Genomic DNA, 27,549 nt, shown 5'->3' on the forward strand with positions numbered 1-27,549 from the left:
CTGTCAAAAGTTGGCTGACGTTAAAGCTGTTGGTCATACCAGACCATGTAAGGCTGTAGTAGTAAAACCCCTCAGTGTATCGAGCTCAGCAGTTGTGTGTTTTATGAACTATTTGTGAATTCAACCTTTCATTTGTTAATGGAACCAATTTTAGTCAATGTTTGCCCCCCTGTTCGGTGGCTTAATTCACTGTATACTAACTCACTGTGTTTTAGAGGATCATTACAGGGTTTTAGTTCCTACCCTGCAAAGTAACTAATGACTATGGCGGTCAGTTAAATGTAGTGAGCTAAAAGGTAAGCCACAGTATTTACCTCTGAAATATGGTGGAGTCTAATAATGAAGTTCTGTACAGTACTTTTACTGTGCTTTAAGTGCAGAACTTTACGTCACATTGACTTGCTTTACACCACTGCCTAAAGCTGGCATGAACACTACACATTATCCACCTGATTCAATGCAAACCTTGACATCTGAAATGCCCTTGGACAATACCCTGTTGACCCCGTGAACATGCGTATTACTTCATCTATAGGCAGTTTTGATGAAGTCAAGTGAAACACAGAGGAGTGAGACCACATAATTTTTTCGTGGTGACACGTCTTATTATTTTTCTAAGGAGTGAGACCTCATAGACTTTTTTATTGATCTGCCATAGGGGGAACTTCACATATTACAGCAGCAACAGTGGCAGGGGCAAGATAAGCAGTCTTATTATTTTTCTAAGAAGTGAGACCAGTTACTGTTATTATTACTGTTATAATTATTTGGAAGTGAAACCCCTTATTATTTTTCTAAGGAGTGAGACCTCTTATTATTTCTCTAAGGAGTGAGACCTCTGTCTCGGCCCTATCTGTCCCGCTGACGTCACGGCGGTACATTTATCCGCCGCTGCTTCCTGCTGAGTCTCCGCTCCGTCACTCCTAGCGGTACACGCTGCTGCTGCTGCTGCTGTTGCTGCTCCGCCTCACAACACTCTCCAAAATTCAAGAGCCGGGGAAACGTCGACATTTCGGGTACGTACACCGTTCAAATTTCGCCCACGAGCCTCTTACGTGCCCCGTGCTCTCCGCGGTGTGCCGTTCATGAGCGGCTGGGAGAGCGCGGAGTGTGACAGGCTGCTGCCCGCCGTGAGACATCGTGGAGGAAGAGATGCCCCAGAAGAGGGAGGGAGGCTCAGCGCGGCGGCGGTGCTGCTGGAAGATTTACGCACGGTTGTGGCCCGAGTTGGACTGTGTGACTGTGTGTGCCGTCAGTTTTCGGTCTACATGGAGCTCCCGTGTTGAACAGAAATCTTAATTTTCAGCGTTTTTGTCTCCACCCTGCCGCTGGCAGATAGTTGGAGCACTTCTGAGGAAGGGTGGCTCCTCTGGCTGCACTTTTAATTGAGGGCTTTAAGGCTGGCTGGGCGGCCTCACTTTTCATCTGCTCCCAGGCTCTTTACTTAATCACATTTAAAGGCTGTCAAAGCCAAACAGTCGGTGTGGGTTTAAGCGGCGCCCACTGTGAAAATGGACGGTGAGTGACTGCTGGTGATGATGTGTGGCAGCTGTGTGTGTGTGTGTGTGTGTGTGTGCGTGTGACTGTGTGTGTCTGTGTGTGTCTGTGTGTGTCTGTGTGTGTGTGTGTGTGTCACGGGGTCCTCTGCCTTTCTTTTGCCTGCCCTGATATGTTGCCTCTTGTATCACTTCTGCTTCACTCAGATCCATCACGATCACACTGTCGACAGGCAGTAATGTGCCTGCGTGTTGGTGAACTGCTTCCTTCATCAGGTTTAACACACTAAGGTGGTGCTAAAGTGTGAGTGTTTGTCATTTAACATTTTCCAGAGATGGTTCTGATGTATTGTGAGCTTGGATCGGACCTCTCGGAGATATTTTGTGTGTCTGATTACTCAGAATTGAAGCTTAACCGCTTCACTAACACACACACACAGAAAGCCGCCACATGGATTAAAAAGCATTTGAGTCTGTGTAGTAGTCTGAGTGGGACATGCACACTTTCTGAAGTGAGTGTCTCTTCCTGCTGTTCCTGGTCTCATGACATTCCTCATGTCTGCACTAGCTGATGGGGGTGAACTGACCAGTAATCCAAGTCACCGCAAACCACTTGCAAACTTGGCGCGTTGTGGCATCACCGTGAGCAGGAAGTGGATTGTTGTGGACAGATGTGTCTTGACCTCTGACATTGCTGCCTTTTGAGTCAAAGCATTTCATCTGCTGGCTAAATCTCTTTCCTGTAGGTGTTGGGTGGATGTTGAGTGATAACCCAAGTAGAAAAAATGAAAACCAGGTCTTGTATTTTCTGTTTTTGTTTGATTATAGAGATTCAAGTGGACGTCTTTGTGACATAGTTTGGAAATCTTTAAACTCCCTAAAGGTTTCCCCCTCGGCTGTGTGTTTTCACATTAGTCAGACGCGGATGTGCTCCTCTGAGATTGTTTGTTTGCTGTCACTTTTCCATCTGTGTGTAAACTGTTAAACCTCAGCCACAGGTGGCCAGTTCAGGCATTCTGATGCATCTGATCAATTATTCAGAGTGAAGATGTGGCATCGGGGATCAACTTGCTGCCTGTCTGTCTGACTGTAAGCTACAGTAACTGTAACAGCCATGCGATCAGATCAGATCGGGTCCCGGCTGCCCTCGGGCCTAAGATTACAGAGCTCCCTGTTTGTTAGTGTGCGCACAAGACGAGATTTTAGTGTTTCGGTCTTGGCTGATTGGCTTTCAAGGACAACCATATAGGAGAGTGCTGCGTTCTCTGCTCAGGGAACACTGCAGAGGGAAAGCTGCTTTTACCCATTTGTCTTGCGCCCCAGTTCTGCATTGTTGGCTCTGATGCGCACACGAGTGCAGTGACATAAACAGGACACCAGCTTGGTGCATCAAGATTTCTTTTTCAAAACCTCTGGGGGATAAAATCCAGAAGTGTCCCTCTTTCCTTAGTTCGTGACCACACATCTTGTTTGTTTTTCTCAGATACGGCCACATTTGATTTGTAGAGAAGTCAGCAGGGGGGAAACAGTGTCGTCCTGCCAGTGAATGCAGCATTAGCTCAAGGGCTTGCAGTAACTCTTGATGCCAGCCAAAGACGCTGTCACGCCTCAGCTGTATTGGGGTTTGGATGTGCAGCCTTGTTGTCACTCTCTGCTGGTTTCTGGCCTTTGAGCACCTTCTCTTGTAAAGAATGTTGAGTGTACCTCTTACATAGCCACAAAATATGCTAGGGACCTCCAATACATAAAATACTACCAAGACTGTGGTGGCACAAGCAGATGGTGGTTAACATGTCTAGACATGAGACCAATATCTGCATTTGGGGTGTACCCCTGCTATTATCATTGTGAAATGAAGCAATGTGTCTTCATACCACTGAACAAATGGATGTGGAAAGATGCAGTGTCATTTGTGTTTGTCTTATTTTGTCTGAGCTGTCGCCGACATGATTGACGTAAAAGACCATAATAGAGCAGCACAATGTAAATGGCTGCACGTGGTTGTGCAAGTCGATACACACCCTGACTTCACACACTTTAGTACCATACTTGTGTTGAGTGATGGAATGCTTGCACAAGTTGTGGCTTAACAACATTCAACTTGTGCTTTTAATAAACCAACAAACAGGAACCATCTTGGATACAGAGGGACATTTGACAAGAGGTACTTGGTCTAAATTTTGTTTCTATAGATTTTTGTAGACTGTTTAGTTTTGCATCTTTCCTATTTTGTGTGTGTGTGTTCTTAGTGATCATGTCTTAACTACAGTTAGTAATTATATTATATTAATTACAGCTATATTATTAACAAGCATGAAACCTCTCAAAGGCCACAGCATAATGTGCATATTTAGAGCTTTTTGGTTGACACAGCCTAGAGAGCTGATCATAACAGTAGTACATCACCAAATGAAGAATATTATTATCCCTACAACACTGGCAGTGCCTACAGCCTCCTTACAGAGTTTTCCAGAACATACTGTAAAACTTTCATCAGCCAGCCCTAATGGAGAAAAGCAGTGGAGGAATTACGACGGAGACCAGAATCATATTTTTGATCTTCATGCTTGACTTTAATGCAGCGGACCACAGGGCTGCTGCAGCAGTACAAAGGCCCCATACATAAAGCTGAAGTCAACAGTGTTAATGTGTCACAGCCAAGAGTCCAGACTGCAAATCAGAATTTGTGGCAGTGCTTTTAAAATGGCTCTTCATTCATCAATTTACTCCGCACAGTTTGACCATGTTTGCGAACGAGGAACAGCTGCCAGATGTGCAAAGCTGACGTAGACCTATGCATTGCCAGATTCATTGATAAGACACTTTCGCTAGCTATAGCGGTTCAGATACCTTAGCTCAGGATATCTACAGGTACTGAACACCTGTTCCATACCAGTGCCCTTTAAAATTAACATGTAAAATGGGTGTAATGCACTGTATGAAAACCATTGGCCAATAAAAGCTGTTTAATTTAGCTGCCTGAAGAATTTCTGCCTGTTGGACACGAAGGATCTGAGCTAAGCTAAGTGACTGACTAGCTCTGGCTCACTTTGTCTCCATTATCGGGGTAAATTTTCTTTGTGAAATGCATTTTCAAGTGGAAATCCCCTTAATCCAAATCTTAACATCTGTCTGGAGGCGTACACACTTTGCAGAATGCACAACCTCCTCAATTTGGGTTCACTAGAGTAGATTTTTCTTGCCCTCTGTTCTGTTTCTCTTCTCTTGTATGAGTACCATGCACACTGGGGCTGGCCACTTGGCACAGGATGTGATGCAGCAAACACTACATCTGCAGTATTGGCCACAGACTGAGCAGGTGTCCAGACTACAGCACGCAGTAGCACAGAAATGTTCTCTCTTACTCTAGAATTGACGTTTTCATTAATATTTTATTTAGATATACTGCTGTGTAGGAACAAAAGCTCCATATGATGGCAGAATTATCTGACGGAAGCTAAAAGTTTCATTTGTATTAAATCCTTTCTCGGACCGGTGGTAATGCAGCAGGCCTTCCCCCACATTCTGTCGACCAAGCTCTTCACACAAGCTGACAAGTTGGTCAGAAATGGGAACTGAGAAATTTCTGCTTGTTGCTACTTGATCTGAAAGTGGCAAGAGTGAATGTTAAATTGACACTTGACTTCCAACCCCCAGTAAACTGTTAACATTGCACATCAGAGTTGTCACTGATGATAAAATGCACATGCAGTGATGTGGTGTACTCCTCAGGCTGACACATGCAAATAACTAGCTGAATAACTGGTTTAAGTGTAATTACACGAGCAGTGATGCAGCTAAAGCTGCAGCAAGTATAAGAGCAGAATCTCCATTTAACATCGGATTGTATTGGATTATTGTCATAGTTGCAAAATAGATACCAAACATGGTTTTAGCTTTATCTGCCTTTTTGAAATCCTCTTCCCACGCAACCTAGATAATCCCAGATGGCTAATTGTATACTGTTGGTCTCAGATTGACTTGAGTATATTGGCATCTCACTAGATCAGTCTTTCTGTCCTGTAGAGAAGTAAGTCGCTAGTTGCCTGAATGGTTCTAAAGAATAACTTCAGTCCCAAGTGTTACTGCAGCAGCAGCAGCGAACACTTTCCTGTTATTCAGGAGTTATCTACATCCGCTCAAAGAAGTTAGTTCTTCCACTTCAATCTCAAATCTATGAAAAACGTTGTTCTGCATGTTGAAATCGAGCAGAGAAAAGGACTGCTTTGCACCATGGTTGTGATCTTTAACACTTGACATGACTGCAGTGTGTTCTTATAAGAGGAAGTTTCTATAATGATTTGGTTCACATGATTTTATTTTTGGTGGGGGTGTAATGTTTCAATTACAAGGGCAGTGTTAAAAAGTTCCGCTGTTTTGAGTCGTGGCAGTCCACTTTCACATTGTTTGGATAAGTAAGCGCTGGAAAAAGTTCCAGTCACACGATGGCCAATGGAAGAATATCCCCTGAGTTGATGATTAGACCAGTTATCTTTTGAATGGCCTGTTATCAGCTCTACAGTGTCGTTCCACTTACAAACCTACACAATCTGACAAGGCCACAGACAGAGTAGAGTCAACACATCGTGAGGCGACGTCCTCTGTCTTGTCTGCTGCTATCTTTGCCACAGACTTGGGATTCGACACATCGGTCAGTTAATTGATTAGTCAATCAACAGATAACTAATCTCTATCTTGGTAATCAGTTGCTCGTCACTTTTTAAGCAAACACACCAAATGTTCATTGGTTTCAGCATCTCAGGTGTGAACTTTATGAATCTGAAGACTGTGGCTATTTACTGTACGTGCTGGGCTCTATTTTGTTAAGTGTTCTAAATGAAAGGATTGATCAGGTTACCAAAACAAGGTGCTTAATTCATAATAACGTGCAGTTAGTTACATGTCCTCTTGAGACAAATTTCCAGTCAAGTTTCCAGTCTGTTTACTTTGTGCAAATGGTTAGGTAAGACTGGTGTGCATATTTAGTTTCCAATGGAAAAGTCTAAATAGTCTGTTAAACTTTAGATTTGAAACTAAAGTATATCGGTGTAGGTATTTTTTATTTTTAGTTCACTTTAGATTCAAGTCTTCAGTCTCCACATGGTGAAACATCTCACAGAGCAAAGTTGGTCTCTTAATTGTCTGTTTTCTTCTCCGTGCAGGTGGAGTGGTGTTGAGGAGCTCTCTGAACAGGACCGCAGACATCATGGTGAACATCCCAGAATACTATGCAGGGAAAAATGTGCTGATCACTGGGGCAACAGGCTTCATGGGCAAGGTACAGTATTAGTTGAATAGACCTGACTGAACCCAACAATGTGAGATGAGAAGGAACCTGTTCAGAACAGGTCAGAGTAGGACACAGTAGTGACAAAGTGCACTTCTTGCTGCTTTTATTGTTTTCACAACTTTATGCTGAGTCAAGGTTATTATAAGTGCAGCTTCAGTCCATATTACATGCTTATTGTAGGCTGAATTGTGAGTAGTATGCTGTGAAGACATGAGTAACACCATTCTTACTCAAACAGCAGATACATGAATACGGTTTTTGTGGAATGATTGAGAAATGTGGCAAAGCATTCATGTGGCCATCCTTTACTGCCCTCTGCCAAACACAGTGGCCATTGTTTGATTTCATATAACTGAGTCTGTTCAGAGTGTGTGGAGGAAGAGGCATTCCTGATACGACACATTAGTTTAGTTCTCTTTTCTGCTACAATGGACAGAAGGAGGATGCTGCAGTTATAACTTGCGTGCAGTACCGAGCATCAGCTCACCAGTCCAAAGAGAAGATGAATTTTTTTTTTTTATAACTTACTCACGGTTACAGGTGCTGCTGGAGAAGCTGCTGCGATCCTGCCCAGGAGTCAAAGCTGTCTACGTGATGGTCCGGTCAAAAGCAGGGCAGAGCCCCCAGGCTCGCATTGCTGACATGGTCAACTGCAAGGTGAGAGGTGGGCTAAGAGATGGAGTGGTGAGGGCGAGGCCTGCTGTAGCGGCTATGTGGAAGTTCACACGTATGTTAGTGTGAGCGTAGCACAGAGGTTATCCCATACTGTAAGAAGAATGAGCTGCACTGCACAAGCTGGTTCTTACAGGGTCAAGTTGTCACTTAAAGAAATTACACCTGCTCATGGGAGGCGTACATTCCTTGAGAGCCAGAGGAAATGTGCATTTATCATGACACTGACATGCAAACTGTTCCGCTGGACAGTACGATCCAGTGACTTTGATAAGAAAAGTTTTCCCAGAGACTTTTTGTCATGGTGGTATTTATGCGTCACACAGCATCCTCACCTGTTAGTGAGGAGGAAAAAAGCAGACAGCACAGGCGATTAAGTGAACATTGAATTATTAATGAAGTCATGTTTTGTGACAATGCTTTGATCGGCCGGCTTAGTTAAGCTGTAGTAGAAGTTTAAAAACAAATTTAAAGACAACACAGCAGTTAGTGTTGACTTTCCATTTGAAATTTCCGATCAGGCTTTTGTTCAGCCAGTGCAACAGCTTGCGGATATTTGCCAATGCTTACATCATTTGTGTCTAGATTAGCGGAAGTGTCAGGAGGGAGCAATATAGAGAGCTGAGATCTGTTGCAGGAGGAATAGAGGGAAAGAAGGGTATTCTGCCATCAGCCATGCACCACTGACACATAGATGTAAGATATTCAACTCTGAATAACAGTCCAAGTATTGATACTTCATGATTTACAACTATATTTACATGTGCTGTGTACTGTCACCTGGGCGTCGTTTTGACTTAATCGTTTTCCCAATTTTCCCACACAGTTGTTTGAAAGATTACAAGACGAGCAGCCAGACTTTGCAGAGAAGATCATAGCGGTGAGCAGCGACCTGACACGGCCAGAGCTGGACCTGAGTAAAGAGGATCAGAGCATCCTGGCTGAAAACGTCGATGTCGTATTCCACTGTGCCGCCACCATCCGCTTTAATGAACCACTCAAGTGAGTCGTGGGTTTATTCAGCTCCATTTCTCAGTCCTCATTTCTTGACGAATTTCCTGGGAATATCTACAGCACATTCCTTTCCTGCCCATTTCTCCGTAATGGCACTTAATAAGTTAAGCATGCGCATCGACGTGTTTCCTCCTGAACAGATTGACTGTTGTGTTTATTCAGTCAAATGGACGATAATCGGGCAGGGGTATGTGTAAAATTGCGGGCATACGCTTGACTTGGCGGAGACATCACTGTGTTGACAGGTTATGGCCCCTGTTGTTTGCAGTACACAGGGAAACCTGACACCTGGGACACCTCCCGCATCAAATCACTTTATCTGCAGGAAATTGGCGCACTTTTTTCTTCCCCCTAGCACTGCAAATGTAACTCAATTTACAACCTCTAACAGATATTGATACTGGATTCTGAAAGGCTTTTTATCTACTCACTGGTATCATTTTGTGTCCCTGTGATAAGACACAAGTTTCTGTAGACAAAAGGGTTCTTTAATCTCATGTCTAAATGAAGTATGGAGCTTAGCAGTCAGCATGGGATTCATTTAGCAGCTAAATCTCAAAGCAGGGTGAAGCAGCTAGCCTGCCACTATCTGAAGAGGAAAAATATACCCTAGCAACACCTCTGAAGCTCACTAATTAGCATGTTGGATCTCGTCACTCAGACACCAGGACATTCTGTTTTCTGCCCACTGTTGCCAGAATCCTATCCACATCCTGCACACTGCTGATCACTGGGACCGCTGCTTATTTGGTCAGTTAATTTCACCCACTGGATCTATGTCCAACTTCACTGTCTATTCCTGTTCCGCCTCTCAGAGATGCAATGCAGCTGAATGTCCTGGCCACCCAGAAGATGCTGGCACTGGCCCACAGGATGAAGCACCTAGAGGTCTTCCTTCACGTCTCTACAGCCTACGCCAACTGTGACCGAGAGCTCATTGAGGAAATCGTGTACCCTCCACCCATAGACTACCGCAGACTCATCGATTCTCTGGAGTAAGTTGATCTGTTTCCAAAAGGCTATTGCACAGCCAACAAGCTGTTGTGGTGACGGTTGACTGTGGATGGCCTTGGTCACGTATACAGATGTGGAGCTGGTCTCTCTCTCTTTTCTTTTTCTACATTAGCAGGGGATTATGGTTGAGGTTTTTAAAAGGATGTTATATTTCTTTTGACTACCGGATGCATAAAAAGCACGTAGGAAAGTATTATCAAGATTAATGTTAGCGATACACTGAGCATTGCAGCTTAGCCGTGGCCATAAACGGCTGCTTAGTGGCACTAATGTCGTAGAGGCCACCAGTCTCAGCTGCTGAGCTACATTAGTATGAGAACCCTGCAGAGTGAGTAGAGATTAGTGGGTGGATTCTGAGAGATTGTATACTAGCATCAAGCTTTTTAGGGAACTTTGGATGTGTGCAGAGAGAAAACATGCTGGGCTTGACTGTTTTAAACAATATGCACCTTTTTGGAGAGAGGTGAAGAGTTCTGTGGTGATTTTTTTTAAATTTTTTTAATGACTTTCTTTGCTTGGAATATAGGTTTCAGTGTTTCCATTCAGGCTGCTGATGGTTTAGATATCTGACATGTTCCTAAAGACTAAGTGAAAATAAGTCCATATGACCGTTATGTGTACCTTTCTTTTCCTGTTGAGAATCTTTGCCAAACTGGGACGCAAATACCTGTACACATGCCCTCATTATACAAGACATTTGCTGTATTGACACTAGGATCCAGTTTAACAGCATATTAAGTTTGAAATTTTGATCCACATGTCAGACTGACTCAATGTTTGTATTTCACAGAACTGTGAGAGTATAGTAGGGTCATCCCAAGGCTTACCCTGTGATTTTGTGGTGGTCTTTGGTGAATGAGCTTGAGATGGCCAATAGCCAATAAAGCAGGTTATGCTTTAGGGAGGGACTACCTTCTGACTAATCAGAGGCGAGTTGTGCCTAACCCTAACTAATCAGAGGCAACCCCCACAGAATGGCTTAAAAATACTAAAATGGCGATGGCCAAAATGTTAAACTGGAAGCTTCAGAACAGCAGTCAACAAACCAGCGGGTGAAGCTGCGACAGCGAAAGTCCACTTTTTATGCAGTATAAGCTACAGGCCAGGAGAGGTGGCTGCATAGGAGCCAAAGTAACACACTTTTAAATGATTTAACCTTTTATTTATGTGTCTATGTAGCTTTTTTTTTTTTCACAGATTCAGTCTTACGGATATTGTTCAAAGTGGCAGCGTTATCATTTTGGACCATAGTCTGGGTGAATACTCAATTCTGATTGGCTGCTGGGTGTCTGTTTAAGTGACAATGGACACCTACTAAGTAGTTCTGGGGAAAACTGTGTTCACCGTTTTAAATACATGTGCTGGCTGGAGTAACCATAGCAACAGGGACACAGTCAGAGCCTCTGTTTACAATACCATGTCGTCGATTCATTCCTGGTAAGGGACACCTCGTCGGGCATTATTCCTCACATATGTCATGCAAAATATCGTTGTTGATCAAAATAGAAAAAATCATGATCATATATTTGCGTTTCCAGCTCCCCTTTTCCAGCAGTCCCTCTGTTGGCTACTTGCACAACGTGGGCACTGGGCGTCAAAATGACGGCATCGGCCAGAAACTAGCGATGAATAGATGGATGACTTTATTAATCCCCAAAGGGAAATTAAATTGCCATAGAAGCCAGGTACATTTGAAAACAATAAGAACATATAAACAAAAAATAGAGGAGAATCAAAAATACAGGCTGAGGTAGAAATATACAAGATAAAATACAAGAAGTGCATAATGGTGCAAGATGATGATGATTATGATAATAACAATAGTGGTGATGTTAATGTATTAATGAGTAATGTTTTTGTATAAACTATAGTATATGTAGTAGATATAATGGGTATATTGTTGGCAGTGTAGTAAAATATATATATATACATACATACACTGTTTATATCATACACATAATGTAATGATATATAATATTAATAGTGTATATAATAGGACACGTATCACAGATGATATGATGTACAGTATTGTTAATTGTTGGGGTGTGGGAGTGCATTAGAAGTTTTAATCCACTCCAGTGACCACAGTTGTGGCAGAGACGGATGTGTTGTACAAACTAATGGTACCAGGAAGGAACGATTTCAATGGACATGATTGCCAACAGTTTTGCCAGCATTCTGTCAACCTCCTCCAGAGTGACGAGCTTGGAGCCAACAACAGACTCTGCCTTTTTGATGAGTTTGTTCAGTCTGCTGACGTCCTCGTGACAGCAGACTGGTAGAACAGCTGGAGCATCCTGTTGCATACGTCGAAGGATGTGAGCCTTCTCAGGAAGTAAAGCCGACTCAGGCCCTTCTTGTAGATAGCCTCTGTGTTGGTGGACCACTCCAGTTTGTTATCCAGTAGAGCACCCACGTACCTGTACGATGTTTTTACTATTTCCACATCTGTTCCACTGATACAAACTGTAGAAGGTGGGGGCCTGTTCCTCCTGAAATCCACCACCATCTCCTTTGTCTTTGCCACATTCAGATGCAGGTGGTTCTCCCCACACCACCTCACAAAGCATTCTACCAGATCCCTGGACTCCTCTTCCTGTCCGTTATCCACACACCCCACTATAGTGGTGACATCAGAATTTCTGAGATGACAAGACTTAGTGCAGTACTTGAAGTCTGCATTGTAGGAGGTGAAAAGGAAGGGAGGTGGCACAGTTCCCTGGGGGGCCCCAATGTTACTGATCAGACCCACAGCTCTGACCACAGTTTGTAAATTTACAGATACAGTCATTGATCCAGGTGTCTCAACAGTCGGGGTTGGATGGTATTGAAGGAACTGGAGAAGTCAAAGAGCATAATGTGAGCTGTGGTATTGGGTTTGTCCAGGGGGGGGAATGCCTTCTAGGACAAGTCTCTCCATGACAATGGCACTTGTGCTGTGCTGTGCACCACTTTGAGCTGTGTGTAAGATGGGGCCCATAGTCATGGTCATTTATTTTATAAGATTGAAGACAAATGTTCATTGCTTTGTAATTTAAGACTAACTGTTTGTGCTGTTTGGTGTTTTTCTTTCTTTGGTCCAGCTGGATGGATGATGATCTGGTGTCTACCCTGACTCCCAAGCTGATCGGGGAGCGTCCCAACACCTACACCTACACCAAAGCCTTGGCTGAGTATATGGTGCAGCAGGAGGCCGGAGACCTCAATGTAGCCATCATCAGACCTTCCATCGTTGGAGCCAGCTGGAAAGAGCCTTTCCCAGTGAGTGATTCAGGCCATTAGTGTGAAAAATGACTGTTGAATAGAAATAGTTTCTTGTTTTCTGTTAAATGCAGTGAGATTTTTTTTAATGCATTCAAGAGTGTTACAGGCAGCAATATACATTCACAGTACAAGGTCATGTTGAAAAAGCCAAGGTTCTAGAGCTGTTGGCTTTTGAGCGTAGGGTAAGAAGCTGGTCGTCGTCATGAGCAGGGATAAAGTGGAGGAAGTCCATCTATAGGCACAGATCTGTCCCGACTGTTCCTCAGGACACATTCCAGATTTCAATCAGGCTCCCTCTGTCTCTACTAAAAGCACTCCGCCTCTGTTTCTGCCAACACAGAGGTGCTGGGAGCAGTTGAGCAGTGACTATGGTGAGAATGGAAGTAGGGGTGGGGAGTAAAGGATGTCTGCACAACTTTGTTCCTGCTGGTCAATCAGTGTGGAAAGCTGTATTACCTGTCCAGTTTAGGAAAGTTTGAGAGATGCAGGGAGCTTGTGCGTGTGTGTGTGTGTCTTTTAGGGTTGCATCTAACAATGCACTGATTAATCATTTAGTTCAGTCTAATCAAGAGAAAAAAGAAAAGCATTTTCTGTCAATTAATGGGCAAATAATTTCAGCTCTGATTGTACGCTGCTTCCCTTTTGACTGTTCTTCCAGGGTTGGATTGATAACTTCAATGGGCCGAGTGGGATATTCATTGCAGTAAGTACAGAGAAACTGTTCTTCTCTATATACAGTAATGAAACATTGCCCGTTCTTCAGGTTGTAATTGTTTTCACCTATACATTTTCCCTTCATTTAAGACCCAAAGCTGCATCCGAAAAGGTTATGTACAAATGAAGCTTTCTAATTGGCTTAGATCCTGAGATGTGTTGCCTACTAATACTGCTGCTTGAGTGTGTGTTTTTTTTTTTATTGATAGAAGTTCCCCTTGTGGATGGGATTTTTTTTCTTCTTTCTTCTTTTTGTTGATCTATTTTGTGTCCATGTAGCATAATACGACTTGTTGGCCTGCGCCTGTGATGAATGAGAAGTGAATTTCGGTCCGACTGCGTCATTGAAGTTAGGATCTGTGTGACCAGCGGTTTCTGTACAGATTATACTGTCATCCTGTCATGTTGTCGTTTGCACCAGCCTGCCGTCGATCTCCATATGAGAAGGTCTTTCTTTCTCCCTCCCTCCCCAGGCTGGTAAGGGGATCCTGCGAACGATGAGAGCGTCTAATGATGCCGTGGCCGACCTGGTGCCAGTGGACGTGGTCATCAACGCCACGCTGGCTGCAGCTTGGTATTCTGGATCACAGACACGCAACAGGTTGGAGAGACACAAACACTTACACATGCGTTTTTTCTCTCAAAAATCTTCCAGTCAAGTTGTGTTGAAATGTCAGTTGTACCTTCTTTTTTTATTTTGAGAGAGTAATATTCATTGGATTTCTTCCCTCTGTATTACAGGCCTAAAAACATTGTGGTGTACAACTGCACAACCGGTGGGATCAACCCGTTTCACTGGGGGGAAGTCGGTACGATTTCTGTCTTATCTTACCCAAACACTGCCCCTGTAAAGGCCGCTGACACTTGAAGCTTCTGTTTAAAAGTGGCATCTAATGACACACCTTGACTTGTAATCTGATCCACTGGCCGCCGCACCCAAGCTAAGAGCTTTTGTTCACCTGTTCCTCACGGATTCTGGCGTGTAGCTGGATCATTATAGAATTTTCTTAGCGATTCCCAGAATCACTGAGAAGTCACACACTGTTTGAAGGCGGTTATGGACACAAAAGGATATTTTACTATGGAAAAAAAGCAGGGTGAAAATCAACAACGTGGGTAGTAGCAGTACAGGTAGTCTAGGCAAATAAACCTTTTACATTTTTCTCCTTGTTGCATGCAGCCTGTGCAGACCTTTACTGGCTCTAGTGCTCCTGTTTGATTCAACAGTAAAATAAGTCAGTTTTATTAAGTCGGTACATCATATGGTGGATGACAAGCCGAGAGCTCTGGCTGGAGGCAGCATTGTTAATTAGCTTTGACTAACCACAGTGTAATGATACAAAGCCAGCTGAAAAGTATCTCTTTTAATGATTAGGAGTAAAACATGGGGTTACTCACTGTAAATGTAATGATTTTGCAAACACAGCAGTGTGTCATAAAAATCGAATTAGGAAACACTGTGGTGCAGCCATAAATCACCTGGCACAATGGGAATGATATTTTGAGTAAGCATTCTTCCGATGAGGTTTTCAAATGCTGGAAGCCATCAGTGTTTAGATAAATGGAGGGCGCAGATTTGATGTTGGATTCGTAACACGTTCTGTCAGGAAAAAGAATCGGTAGCGCCTAAACAGTGGCATTAATTTAAAGTTGTATGATGCTGTTTTCTTCTGCCATCCTCAATTTGTTGAGCATGTCCGTTACTATTTGGAGCTTTTGATCTTATCACATGATCTTCCTCAGCAGACGATTTACCCCGTTTCCATGGACTTGGCGATAGTTCAATTCCCATTTTTCAGAGCACTTAAAAGGTGAATTCCACCGATTTAGTCTGTTTATAGGTGTTTGGTTCAACTACTGCATATGTGAAAAAAGTTGGAGAAAGCCTTTTGTGGCTCCAGAGGGAGCTGTTGCCTGACCTTCTAATCTTTATTTTATTTTTAAAAATTTTAAACTGTCCATCATGAGTCAGACAACATAATGGTGTGATGCTAAATGGCTGGAGTACTCTTTTAAGGAGTACTCCTCCATGTTGGCTGGAAAGCAGCGGTTCAAAGTTCGTTCTTGACCATGGCAATTCCTACTCTTTTTTTTTTTTTCTTCTTTTCTTTTTGTATTTAATCTCCACAATCCCATGACAACTGGCCTAAACTCCATCTGCTGAGGAATCGTGTGACACAATCCAAAGAACTGCTATTAATGTAGAATTTTGGTACAAGTGTTTGGCGAATTAGTCAGTGCCTCGTGTGAAGCTCAAGTATTTTGGGGAAACATCAGAAGTATTGATTGAACTCGACAGACATTTAGGCCTTTTGTAAGTTGTTTGTTTTTGTCTATTGCGTAAGCTACACAATGATGATATTGCCTTTTGATGAATTTAAACACTCAAGCTGACATATTTTTCTTTGATTTACTGCAGCTAAATCAAATCCCAAAAATACTTCAGTCAGGCCTAAAAAGAGAAAAAATGTGTTTAACTGCTGATTGACTTGTGTTGAACAACCTTCTGTTTCTTAGAGTACCATGTAATATCCACATTCAAGAGGAACCCCCTTGAGCAGGCCTTCCGTCGGCCCAATGTTAATCTCACATCCAATCACCTAATCAATCAGTACTGGATCGCTGTGAGCCACAAGGCTCCGGCCTTCCTCTATGATCTGTACCTCAGGCTGATTGGACGAGAGCCCAGGTAACCTCATTATCGCCGACTCGGACGTGCCGCAATTCTGCTGTTTTTCTAACGCCAACCTCCCCCTCGCACACGCACACACATCTCTGCTGCTTTAGTCCTGTCACTTTTCTTTTAGTGTAACAGCCTTATGTCGTAGCTGCAATGCTAATGTGTACATGATGCTTGTGTGCAGTTTTGTTGGGAGTTAAAGAATGTATAACCCAGCTGCTCTCCTGCGCACTCGGGGGATTAATGATGGGTTCTGCACTCTGTCCATCTTGCTACTTGCAATATTCGTATTCTCAGTTGGATTCCCAAAATGTCAGCACTAAGGTCATCTCAGTCCAGCTGATAAATGGACTAAGGTGAACTTCAGTCTGAGGACGCCCTTGGGAACCCAACCCAGGTGTTGGCCCTTCTGACAAACCTCTGCTAGCCGCTGACCTGTCCCTTAAGTTAACTGGATCTGTTAAAGATCAGACAGATGTCATAGTGCGGTAATGACAGGCTAGCAGTGGCAATTGCACAGGGCCTGCATCCTGCCAAGTATGACAAGGAGGAAGAAACGCACATTCTTCTTTATCTCGTCCTCTCTGTGTCCTCCTTGTGCTGTCGTATATCTCTCTCCTACAGAGTACTGTATAAACATGACCTTCAAGACCAATCCCTTAGAGCAGGCCTTCAGAAGGCCCAATGTCAATCTGCGCTCCAACCCCTTTACTAATCAGTACTGGACCACTGTCAGCCACACGCTGCCAGCCCTGCTCTATGACGGCTATCTCAGGCTGACAGGCCGCAAGCCCCGGTAAGCCTTCACCTCTCCCACAAACGCACCCTCCCCCACTGTGTGGTTTTTTGTTTGTTTTTGTTTTTTTACTGACTGGTTATGTGGAATGGTGAGAAGCAGGAGCAGTCCTGAGCAGAGGAGACCAAATGTTTGCAGTGTTTTTATCTTCACTTGATCTCATGGCATCAGCTGCACTTCAGAGGAAAGTCGGAGTGTCATGACAGCAAGATCTGACTTCTATCAGAGCATGTTTTCAGCTGTGCTCTGCTTTTGGGAATGTTTTTTTATTAACTTTTTCTATTCAAAGAAGACTTCCCTTTTCAGCGCACAAGCCATGCTGTGAATTTGACATCCATTACTGTCATCCCCCCACTTGTCATCCAGTCATGGAAAATTCCGAGGCACCATGGGACTTGGTCATTCAAAAAGTTGTGTCCAGTTGGAGACTGATTGTGTCCCACTGAATACAATCACAGTGCATGCTGACTTGATACCCACATTTATGTTCTCTGTCTTTGCTACAAGCCCAGACGTATTTCAGACATCAGGTGAAATGCCAAGCATTCCTCCACAATACAACATTTTTATTGGCTGATTTTACGGAGTGTGCGACTGTCTGAAATGAATTTGGCTTAGTAGCTAATTCACATTCTAGGGGTGTGCTTTTGATTCGATGGGGAATGTCACCAGCTGTAATGTAAGGATCTCTGCCTCTATGTGCTGATCAACCATGCATGCCTGCCACATCCTCTGAATCATTCGCCTTCACTGGAGGAATCTGAGTCATCTCAATCTGCCCCGATTACTGTAAATGTTTAAATGACAGCATTTTATGTGCGATACAACAGGCCTTTTTGGATAAAAGCCTCTTTTCCAGAGAAAATGGAAATAGTCCTAAATGTTTCACACAACTATTTTAATAAAGTGAAAATGTGCAGTTTGAAGACTCAGAGAGCCTCTTATCCACACTAATGGGTACTGCTGTTCTTCCAGTCTCGCCACCTTTTTTAAGGGGAATTACTCATCATTGCCTAAATCTGAACTAACACAGAAATGAAGTATATCAACTGGATTCTTTTGTGTTAACAGGAGGATAATTTTATATACACGGGAAGTTTTGGCAGCAAAGCAGATTCTATTAAGTTTGTGTTGAGTTTTAATTATTTTGGCTAAAATACTGAATCCATCCGACCTACATTTGGTTCATGGGTCCATCTAACATTGTGTGTCCTCCTGGCCTGCACACAGATTAAATCCAGTTAGTCCTCATCTGATTGTATCAGTCACCGTCCCAGGGGAAAGAACCACAGACCTTACCCCTTAGAGTTTTGTCAAAGTTTAAACAACCCTCTCGACTATTTGGAAAATCTGTAACGTGAATCATTATATGACTTTAGGTGTCTGAACCAGAGCCGTAGAACATTCTTGGTGTACTCTACCATTCTTCTTATGATGTTAATAAAAACAAAACACTTAACGCTACTGAAATTGCTTATTGTTGCTGGCAAATGAAAACCATGCATTTCCCAATTTGTTTTTTTTTTTTTTTTGATTTTTCAGAAAATCACAGGAGTCAATGCCACTCTCCATAATCTGAACTGTAAATATGACTTAATTAACTTAGCATAAAGACTTGGAACGAGGAGAAGACTTTTGTCTACATGAACATAAACAGGCAATTTCAAATCAATGCTTTGGTTTGGTTTTGTTTTGCTGTCACAAAGCTCAACGGACCCTTTTCTCGGCTCATGAAAGGAATTTGACATTTTGGAGATGTGTGGTTTTCAGAGGACGGTGACGGCTTGTATCATTCGAGGTCTAGAGGTGTAGAAACAGGGCAGTGTACAGATCAGTTTATCACCTGCATTTATTACAATTATTCAGATCAAAATCTGTTTATTCAGACTTTGTAATTCAGTGAAGTCGTGCCCACGACATGTAATCTGAGACTGTAGTGGCTCTTTTTGAACCAATGACACAAGCTGTACCATTAAATTCACATTTCTTACTATTTTAAATATTGAGGAACTCATGTTCTTTACAAGCTTTGCTAGAAAGGCTCTTCTGGGACTCCTGACTGTGGTCTTTATCTTTGTAGTTTGCATTAACTTCTACCTCTGCTCTCCCCTCCAACCATGAAACCTGATTTCATTCATTATTCCTCATCTCTGTCCTCACCCATGACGCATCTCCACACTAAATTCTACCCATATTCCCTGCCCACCCCACCCTCACTGTCCATCCAACCTTTCTTTATCCCACCACCTGTGTTCCTGCATTGTCCCTACTCTGCTTTGCCAATCTTCTTCTCTCTGGCTCTACATTACCATCACACTTTATCAATTTTCACGGTCACCCTTTGTCATCTTTGTCCTCGATCTTGCCTTCATCGCTCATTTATTATAGGATGATGAAGACAATCACTCGCCTCCACAAAGCCATGATGGTCCTGGAGTATTTCACCAGTCACTCCTGGGTGTGGAACACTGACAACGTGGCCATGCTAATGGCCCAGATGAGCCCTGAGGATAAGAAGGTAGATGGACAGAAAAAAAAGGTCTCCTTCACATCATCCTCACTCTGTGGGCCACGTCTGCCCCCACCACACAACACAGATTCATACACACTGTGGAGATGGCTGATTTACCACTCAGTGTGTTAATGTCTGATAGTGGACTGGCCACAATAGAGTCAGTCATTCATTCACTGGTGACGTCAGTTTGTAGTGAACAGACACGTCGTTCAGGATTACAGTCTTAAGGAATCTGCATTTGTAGAGGGCATGATGGTGGTCAGACTTGTACAGTGTTAGATTTTATCTTAGACAAAAAAAAGTCTTAGTAAGTTGTTTGAAGTTTTGTCATTTTGAAAATATTCCCCTTCAAATTAGTTTTATTTCTGTCAAATTATCCCACCAAAAAAAGCTCCAGGCTTGGGAATTCAGAGCCTTTAACTCCCTGTGTGCCGACAGAAAGGCAGCCGCTGCCTCCAGGGCTGCCAACAGTAACTCCACCTCGCTGCTCACTGATCCAACCACAAACCATGGGCAACTGTGCCTTCCCCATCTTCCAGCCAATGATCAACTTTTATTCTGCCTGCATACTGGAAAAGCTCCTCTGGGGGTTCAATTGGGCCAAAGCCAGCTGGGGCTCAGTGCCGCGCCCTCACTGTGACAACTTGAAATTCTCTCTCATTAGAGAGATACTCATGCAGGCATCCATTAGAGCAATTCAAATAATTTTCTCAATTGTTATCGAAACTGCCCCTTTCCTCGCCCATATTCAGGCTCAAAAATGAACATATGACATTTTGACATGTCCCATAGGAAAAGCATAGGCCTTAATGATGAAATCGGTGATGGATGAATTCCACTGAGCTGCGGACAATTCACAGACTCGTCGTTAATGTTATTAGTAACACCTCTGCTTGTCCTACCATCCTACCAGTCCAAATAACCCCTGAGGGAAAAGGCCTGCTGTGTGTCTGTGGTGCTCAGGGAAACACTGCACAAGCACAGAATTACATTTCCTGGCTTTTCTGTGGCTAAATACAAAAAATGTGTTGACAGGCCAGTATAATCCTCCAGTACTATGTAATCCATACAGGTGCACATGTTAGCATGGACACAAATAGAAAACGGTTCACAAATGTTTTATAGGATGTGTTTCAGGTGTTTTTAAAACCCGATTGTGGCATGGCTCTAAAGATTGCATTGTTGCCCTGTTTGTTTGAGACTTAAATATATACAATGCATCCAGTGCAGCTATTGGATGCAACGCCATGACATTCATGGTCCCCAGACTAGAGGATGAAGCCTACATACTTTAGTGATCATCCTTCATCAGCTAGTCAAAGTTTTCACTTATTCATTAAAGTAGTTTTAAATTTACCAAAGAGGTAGGCAAAAAAGTTTGTACAGACATTCATTGTTCCCAGAGGATGAATCTCTCTGACTTTGGTGATCCCCTGATTTTTTTTTTTTTCCTGTGGTGCCATCATCGGGCCAATAGTTTGGCAGTACAGGTATTTGGTCATAAACCAAACGAGATTCCCATCAGCCTCGGCTGTACTTTGTGTTTAATGCTACTTAGCAAGCTAAGCTAAGATTGTAAACGTAGTAAATGTTACCTGCTAGCATCAGCATGTTAGCGTTGTCACTGGTAGCATATTGGCAGGCTAACATTACCATTGGCTCACATCATTGTCTTGTCTTGTAGACTGACCTGCATTTTAAAATAGTTTTCAAATTTATATTGATATGTAGCGTTTTCTCAGATTTACTTTCATCTTTAACAGAGAACATTAGAGGAAGTGCAATCTTCGGCAATTAACTTTAGTATGAGATGTGACCGATTATTACATGGATCAATCATTAAAGTGTGAATGTTAACTTCTTTTGAAATGTTTTTTCATTTTGTATTACTATAGGTGTTTAATTTTGATGTGCGTCAGCTACACTGGGCAGAGTACATGGAAAATTACTGCATGGGCACCAAAAAATATGTCCTCAATGAGGAGCTGTCGGGCCTGCCTGCTGCCCGCAAACACCTCAACAAGTAAGAAACCCCCGACTCAATTCTGGCAACACAGACGGACACAGGAGAAAATATTGTATGTGATGAGCTCATATAGACAGTTGTCATCTCTGCAGCTCTTATTTCATCTCGGTCACCATACTGTGGATGAATCTCTGCAGTAGTAAATGATCTCTTTTTAGGTCAGATTTGCACACTCTTAACTATGTCCTCACATTAACCACTGATGTCTTTTACATTTGTCAGAAATAGGATTCTTTTATCTCAGAGTAATAATCTGAAGAGCAATGTGGCTGAGTGGATAGTCCAGTCACAGTGATGGTAATCCTCTCAGCTTTAACAAAGCTCATGTGAATAATTCAGCATGCAGAAATTTTCAAGGAATTGAAAGTAGCGAGCATGAAATAAAAATGGAAATAAATGGACATAAACACCTGTTTAACTGGAACTAGACTGTGTGTGTGTTCAGAATAAACAACCGTATTTTAGTTTTTTTTGTCACACTTCATATCTTCACCTTGGCAAAACCTAAAATTCCTAAAAGTCCCCCATTTGAAGTGAATGATTTTTCTCAATTGTGTGTTTGTTTCCCAGGCTGAGAAACATCCGCTATACCTTCAACACCATCCTGGTGGTGCTCATCTGGCGTGTCTTCATTGCCCGATCCCAGATGGCCAGAAACATCTGGTACTTTGTGGTGAGCCTCTGCTTCAAATTCCTCTCCTACTTCAGAGCGTCCTCCACTATGAGATAATGAGCTTGGGACAGGCGGCGGGTGGTGAGGCGGAGGGGCGAGGAAGTGAGGAAACACTGGCTGTGGATGATGAAAGGTGCCTGAGCTCAAAGCCCTTAAAATGTACCGCACTCACCGTCTCTGGCCCTGTGTTTGCCCTGACCCTGAGGATTACATGGAACCCTTAAACCCACGAACACAGAGCTACTGGACAAGCCTGGAGGCCACAGCATATCTCGGATCTATTTAACCTGATCTCTAGCGTTTCATAAAACCCAGAGGGCATGGATTTATCCCACAATGTACAACGCTCAGACTAACAGCACTTGGACTAGTTAAAGAAGCAGGACCACAAGCCCTCATTCTTTTCTTTTCCAGTTAGTTTAGTCTCCCTCTGGTACCCCATTTACTCCTGCAGTCTTAAAGCTCCAGGGCACCTGAAGCTGCTCCAGCTCGCCTGGCCGCCTGCCTGCAAAACAAAGCTACGCATAGGATGATGCTCCGCTGCAAAAATCCTCAGCTGGCTTTGAGTCGGTCCAGGCTTCCTCTTCTGTATATGGATTGTTTCATTGAAGAATGAGTACTCCAGCTGCTGTGTAAGTTATATTTCCCTGCTGTCATCTGAAAACATAACCCCAATATTTTGTTTTCCTCTTTTCCTCCCTTGAAGTTTGTGTTTTCTGCTAGTAAGGCCTATTGAAACGTTTTTAACGCCTGTTAGAGAACTGTATAATAAACTAGGGTTTTCATCTGACGGCAGCATTTGCCAGGCAAAGCTTACTTATTCAGAGCCTACTCTCAGCTTCTGCAGCATTGGAGTCGGTTTTGCACATCTGGTCAGAGGCAGTTGAATGATGAGTGTGTACTGACTCAGTGAAGGCTTGTTCATGGACAGACTGGTGGAGGAATCATTGTTTAAACTCTGTCCGGCCCTCCGAGCTCCATCCCCAAGACCAAAGCCATTTCAACCAGTGTTCATGACAGCTTGGTGTAAAGAGTTGACGTTACAGGGGCTTGGTGGATTGGGGGGGTTGGATGTGGTTGCTTACAAAGACCAAGAGTTGTCACTGGCTGTCTTTCACCCTTTCGGCTTGGCAAAGACACACAATGAAGAACAATGCACCCCTGTATGTCCCCAGAGAACTGCAGCGGCTAGTTCCCTAATTACGACCAAGCACAATGTAGATTGTAATACGATGGCTTTATCCAGTGCCTACAAACTGATTTATTCTTGCATCAGCAGATGTTGCAAATCAAGTTTCTTCTACAGGTTCCTTTGTCATGTCTGAAAGTCATTTGTGATGGTCTTAAAGCTATCTTTGCCAAAATACCTCTTAGCTGACAGACTTGTAGCTCAGTAGAGGATGAAACTAGTAGAGTTGAGAGGAGAGATGCTGTCACTCTTGGCTTCTTCTCCACCATGCTTGAGAGTTTAAACTCTTTCAGCACGGGTTGGCGTGGTAAGCCCCATAGGTTGGAGGCGATGACCCTTATTTATTGATCTTTCTAGTTCACTACTTCAGGTAGCTCTAACTGTAGCTCACCATCTCTGTGAAAGTCCGAGTGTGTTTTAACTAACTTTAATGGGTCTTAGTTTGTCTTGTTACTTCAGTTACAATCTTAGTTGCTTCTATAAATACAAGTATGCACTTGTCATGTGCTCATGCTGTTTAGAACCTGCTGTTAAACTCTTGGACCATTCCTGTTGCCTTCATCTTTCTGTCTTGTTACATATGAAATTTGCCTTTTTTAGACATGAAATGTTAGCTTGTTACAGAATTAGCAACATAAGATGAGAACATATATATTTTTGCGTCAAATTTCTCTGGGTTTTTATATGAATCGACCCACATTGCCATATTGAGTCTTCAATTAACATACCTGAGGTTTACCTGTGCACTTTGTCATGTTTGTCTTGTCTGTTACCTATTTCTGAGCACACTACTATGTTTAAACAAGCAGGGTGTGGCCATGTCTGTTGGTAGTGCTTGCATGTGTCCTCTCAGTGTCTTAGGCCATAGCAACTTCAAACACCTACTTGTACGTCCTGCGAATGTCCTGGATTCACTAAGGAATGTTATTTCACTCTCACAGCATGAGCCATTTTACGTAGGATCATGTGATCTGGTGGAAAGATGCACACATCTTTCCAAAAGACGTGTAAGTGTGACTCGTGCCTGAACTTTTTTTCAATAATTTAACAATGTGAAAACGGAGCAATCAGATCTATGTTTTCTAATTATTTTGTGTACAGCTCTATTTAGGTAGACTTCAACATATAATGAAACAGATGTATTTTTATGCTAATGACTTTGCGTGGCTATTTTACTGACTGAAAGCTTATTGAACCAACTTCAGCTGCTGTAAATAATACTTCATAAAATAAGTATGTAAACATAAGTGCGGTAGCTTCAGAGCTGAATTTAACTATTATAAGTTGCTTGTCATTTGACTTGTGTATGTACATGTCTTTTTCTCTTTTGAATGTAATAGAATAACACAGCCTGACTTGTTTGCACAGCGAGAATCTTCCCGACTTCTGAAACAAGAAATTAACAATACAGTAATTGCCTGTAATTTTTAATATTAAGCAAGTGTTTTGTTCTTTGGAGTGCCGTGTGGGATGTTTTTGCTGTCGTAAAACCATTTCCTTGTGACGGCGTGAGTGAGTAGGTCAGTTTTGTGATGGTGAATGGCTGTCATGCTCCTGTTTAGTCTTTGGGGGGGAGGGGAGGGAGGGGGGCAAGGCAATGAACATGTCAAATTCAGTTTTCTTCAAACTTGTTCTTGTGAGTTGAAGTGAGAGCGACAAACGGGTCCTCATTATCAGGTTCTCACTTTTGATGTCAGGAACTACTGAATCATACCCACAGTTTGATCATCAAACGGGGCCATGTACACCAGTAACATCAGCATTATCATCCTAACTTCAAGCCAGTGAAAGCCCCTGAAAATGTGGCTTCTAATCTACAAGTATTTCTGTGTGATGTGAAATAGTTGTGACTAAATGCACAATAATCAAAGTTATAGTTCAACATTTTGGGAAATGCACTTATTTTCTGACTTGGCGACAGTCAGATGAGAAGATTGATGTCAGACTCAGCCTATATGTTAAATATGAAGCTGCAGCAGGAGCTGGTTAGCTTAGCATAAAGACCGGGAAAAGGAGGAAAGAGCTCGCTAACCTGTTGTTTACATGTGGTTTATGTGCACATCAAACAAGGGCATGCATGTTAGTTAATGAGCTAGTTGTTTCTCTCTGTCCTCTAGTCTTTTGTGCTAAGCTAACAGGTTGTTGGCTTTTTTACTCCACAATCATGAATGGAAAGAGAGCAGATTGGCACGATTCCCAAAATGTCAAACTATTCCACTTTTAAAGTTGGGGAGGAAAAAGCACCACATGGTTTTAATTAACAATCAGAAACGCCACTAATCTGCATCGTCAGGCCTGTGTGGGTGTGGTCGGATCAGATCTGACCTGACCTGTCATCAGTAGATGTAACTAAACCCAGATTGGTGCTCAGAAACGTGTGACGTCACCCTTTTCCATCTGAGCCCCGCCCACTTCAAACCAATGCAAACACAAACAAATGACAGAACAGTTCAGGTTATTTCACATGACACAGAAAGAGAAAATGTTCTCCTGTAGAACTCTTTGTCCTGCAGCCGAGAAAATAGGCATCCAGGGCCGCCGAGAACCCCCCCTCATCACTTTGAATAATGGATCCCGTCTTTTGGAACTCTCATTTGGTTTTGCTGCTTAATCTGGTTCATGTATATAATCTGTATTTTCTTCAGTTTTCCCATCAGACTAGATCCTCATTCCTTATAGCTATTTAAATCCATTTTCCTGCTGAAATGTTTCCAGACTTTTCTCCTGTGTGTTTCAGATTCAGTGGTCTGTGTATTGAGCACTAGCTTCAAAGTGGGAGTGTCTGTTTCATTTCTTTTACTCTTTATTTTACTAAAATTTTTTTACTTGTTTTCGCGACTCAGCAATTACACAACATGGGTCTGTGTGCTTAGGCTGTGCTGGAGTGTTGTTAAATCTTCTCCTGGGCTTGTAGATGCATTCAGGCTGGTTCTAGTGACATAGTTCATTTTCTTTAATGCGTGTTCATGTGGTCCTTGACTCTTGTTTCATCGCTCCCACTTTGAGCCACGTGCTGAGCACAGGTCACTGTTCGCTCTGAGAAGGAGGGAAAGGAGTTCTTGCCACAGCTGTTGTCAATGTGAAACTCCAAAAAACAATAAATCAATGGGTGCCTTTTGTTTGTAAACCAAAAAGAAGGAATAAACGTGTTTAATCCTCTTCCTGACTTGAGATGTTTGATTTCTCTCGTCTCCGTAGTTTGAGCAGAGGTGTCGTCACTATCCGACGCTCTACCAGGGAATGACAGCATGACTGACAGTGAAACAAATGAACCATTAAGCTCAATCTGTCCAGCTGACCTGTTTCCTGTGGTGCATTAACAGATCTGTCATCCACTTCACACACTGAATGTGGAAGCCAGGCTAAAGTGGAAGCTATTGAACTGCTCCATTAAGATTTAATGCTGCCATTCAGGATTATACTGGACTCTGTGGAGTAGAAGGATTGGCCTGTCCTCGTTCTGGATGGCTCACATTTTCATTTTCTGGAAACGACTGGGGCAGCACAATTTCTTGTAATGCCACAGGGAGGTTATCGGTGTGCTGCCATAGTAACCTTTAACTCCTGCACAGTTTACCATTTGCTACCAAGTCAACCTTTCATTTGAGTGTAATGTTCTGTCACGTAAAGGCTGTGGAAGACGAGTTGACGTGTGTGTGACTGTAAACCCGCACAGGGACGGGTAACATGATTACTGGTTTACATAAATGCTGTTGTCTTATCTGCTGCCCTCATTTAACTCTGGTTGCTAAGGGAACTGACGCTGCAGATTGTGTCTGGGATATGGTTTCACACTGGAGAGGTTGAGCCGTCACACCTCATTTTAGAGAACATGCATTTGCATCCACACTTTGTCTCTGTGTCAGCAAATTAAATCCAAGCTCCCAAACCAACAGTGTGAACATGTACTCCATATTCTATTAATATAAAGGTGATGGAAACGTACAGTACCAACATTTATTCAGTGCTGCACATCACACCAAGGATCTAGGAATATGGAAACGGTAAGTACCAAGTTGCATCACATCTATTTGGAATCCAGTATCTGCCAGGACAAGACAAAAATTTAATGTATGCTGAAGTTACTAAAATACTATAAATACTCAATTGAAGTGAAAAGCTTTCGTACCTTCTTGAAAATGCTGAAAATTCCATGTACGTGTTCTCCCACGTTATGAAAACCAGAATGTATGAAGTGACGAGAAG

At 42.8% G+C, this 27,549-nt stretch overlaps 1 protein-coding gene across 2 annotated transcripts; it reads left to right on the forward strand.

Annotated features, from left to right (window-relative positions):
• The first annotated feature begins 926 nt into the window (after positions 1 to 926).
• On the forward strand, positions 927 to 24,924 carry far1 (fatty acyl CoA reductase 1). 2 transcript variants are annotated; one of them, XM_070830305.1, is made up of 13 exons: positions 927 to 1,016; positions 6,659 to 6,774; positions 7,327 to 7,443; positions 8,285 to 8,460; positions 9,288 to 9,467; positions 12,570 to 12,747; positions 13,409 to 13,453; positions 13,938 to 14,065; positions 14,206 to 14,273; positions 15,982 to 16,153; positions 19,329 to 19,458; positions 21,351 to 21,478; positions 22,052 to 24,924. In XM_070830305.1, the coding sequence occupies exons 2-13, from the start codon at positions 6,703 to 6,705 to the stop codon at positions 22,209 to 22,211; spliced, it is 1,554 nt and encodes a 517-aa protein (XP_070686406.1). In that variant the 5' UTR covers positions 927 to 1,016; positions 6,659 to 6,702; the 3' UTR covers positions 22,212 to 24,924. The 2 variants fall into 2 exon arrangements, with proteins under 2 accessions (XP_070686406.1, XP_070686405.1); XM_070830304.1 differs by lacking the exon at positions 927 to 1,016 and adding an exon at positions 1,498 to 1,518.
• Positions 24,925 to 27,549: the final 2,625 nt, after the last annotated feature.

The sequence above is a fragment of the Pempheris klunzingeri genome, chromosome 5 (assembly GCF_042242105.1).
Source record: "Pempheris klunzingeri isolate RE-2024b chromosome 5, fPemKlu1.hap1, whole genome shotgun sequence".
NCBI lineage: Eukaryota > Metazoa > Chordata > Actinopteri > Acropomatiformes > Pempheridae > Pempheris > Pempheris klunzingeri.

Excerpts from the sequence above, each read along its gene's own strand:
- far1 (XM_070830304.1), top strand. Across the intron at positions 13,454-13,937 it reads CGAGTGGGATATTCATTGCA|GCTGGTAAGGGGATCCTGCG; the intron begins GTAAGTACAGAG and ends CTCCCTCCCCAG. Across the intron at positions 14,274-15,981 it reads GTTTCACTGGGGGGAAGTCG|AGTACCATGTAATATCCACA; the intron begins GTACGATTTCTG and ends TCTGTTTCTTAG.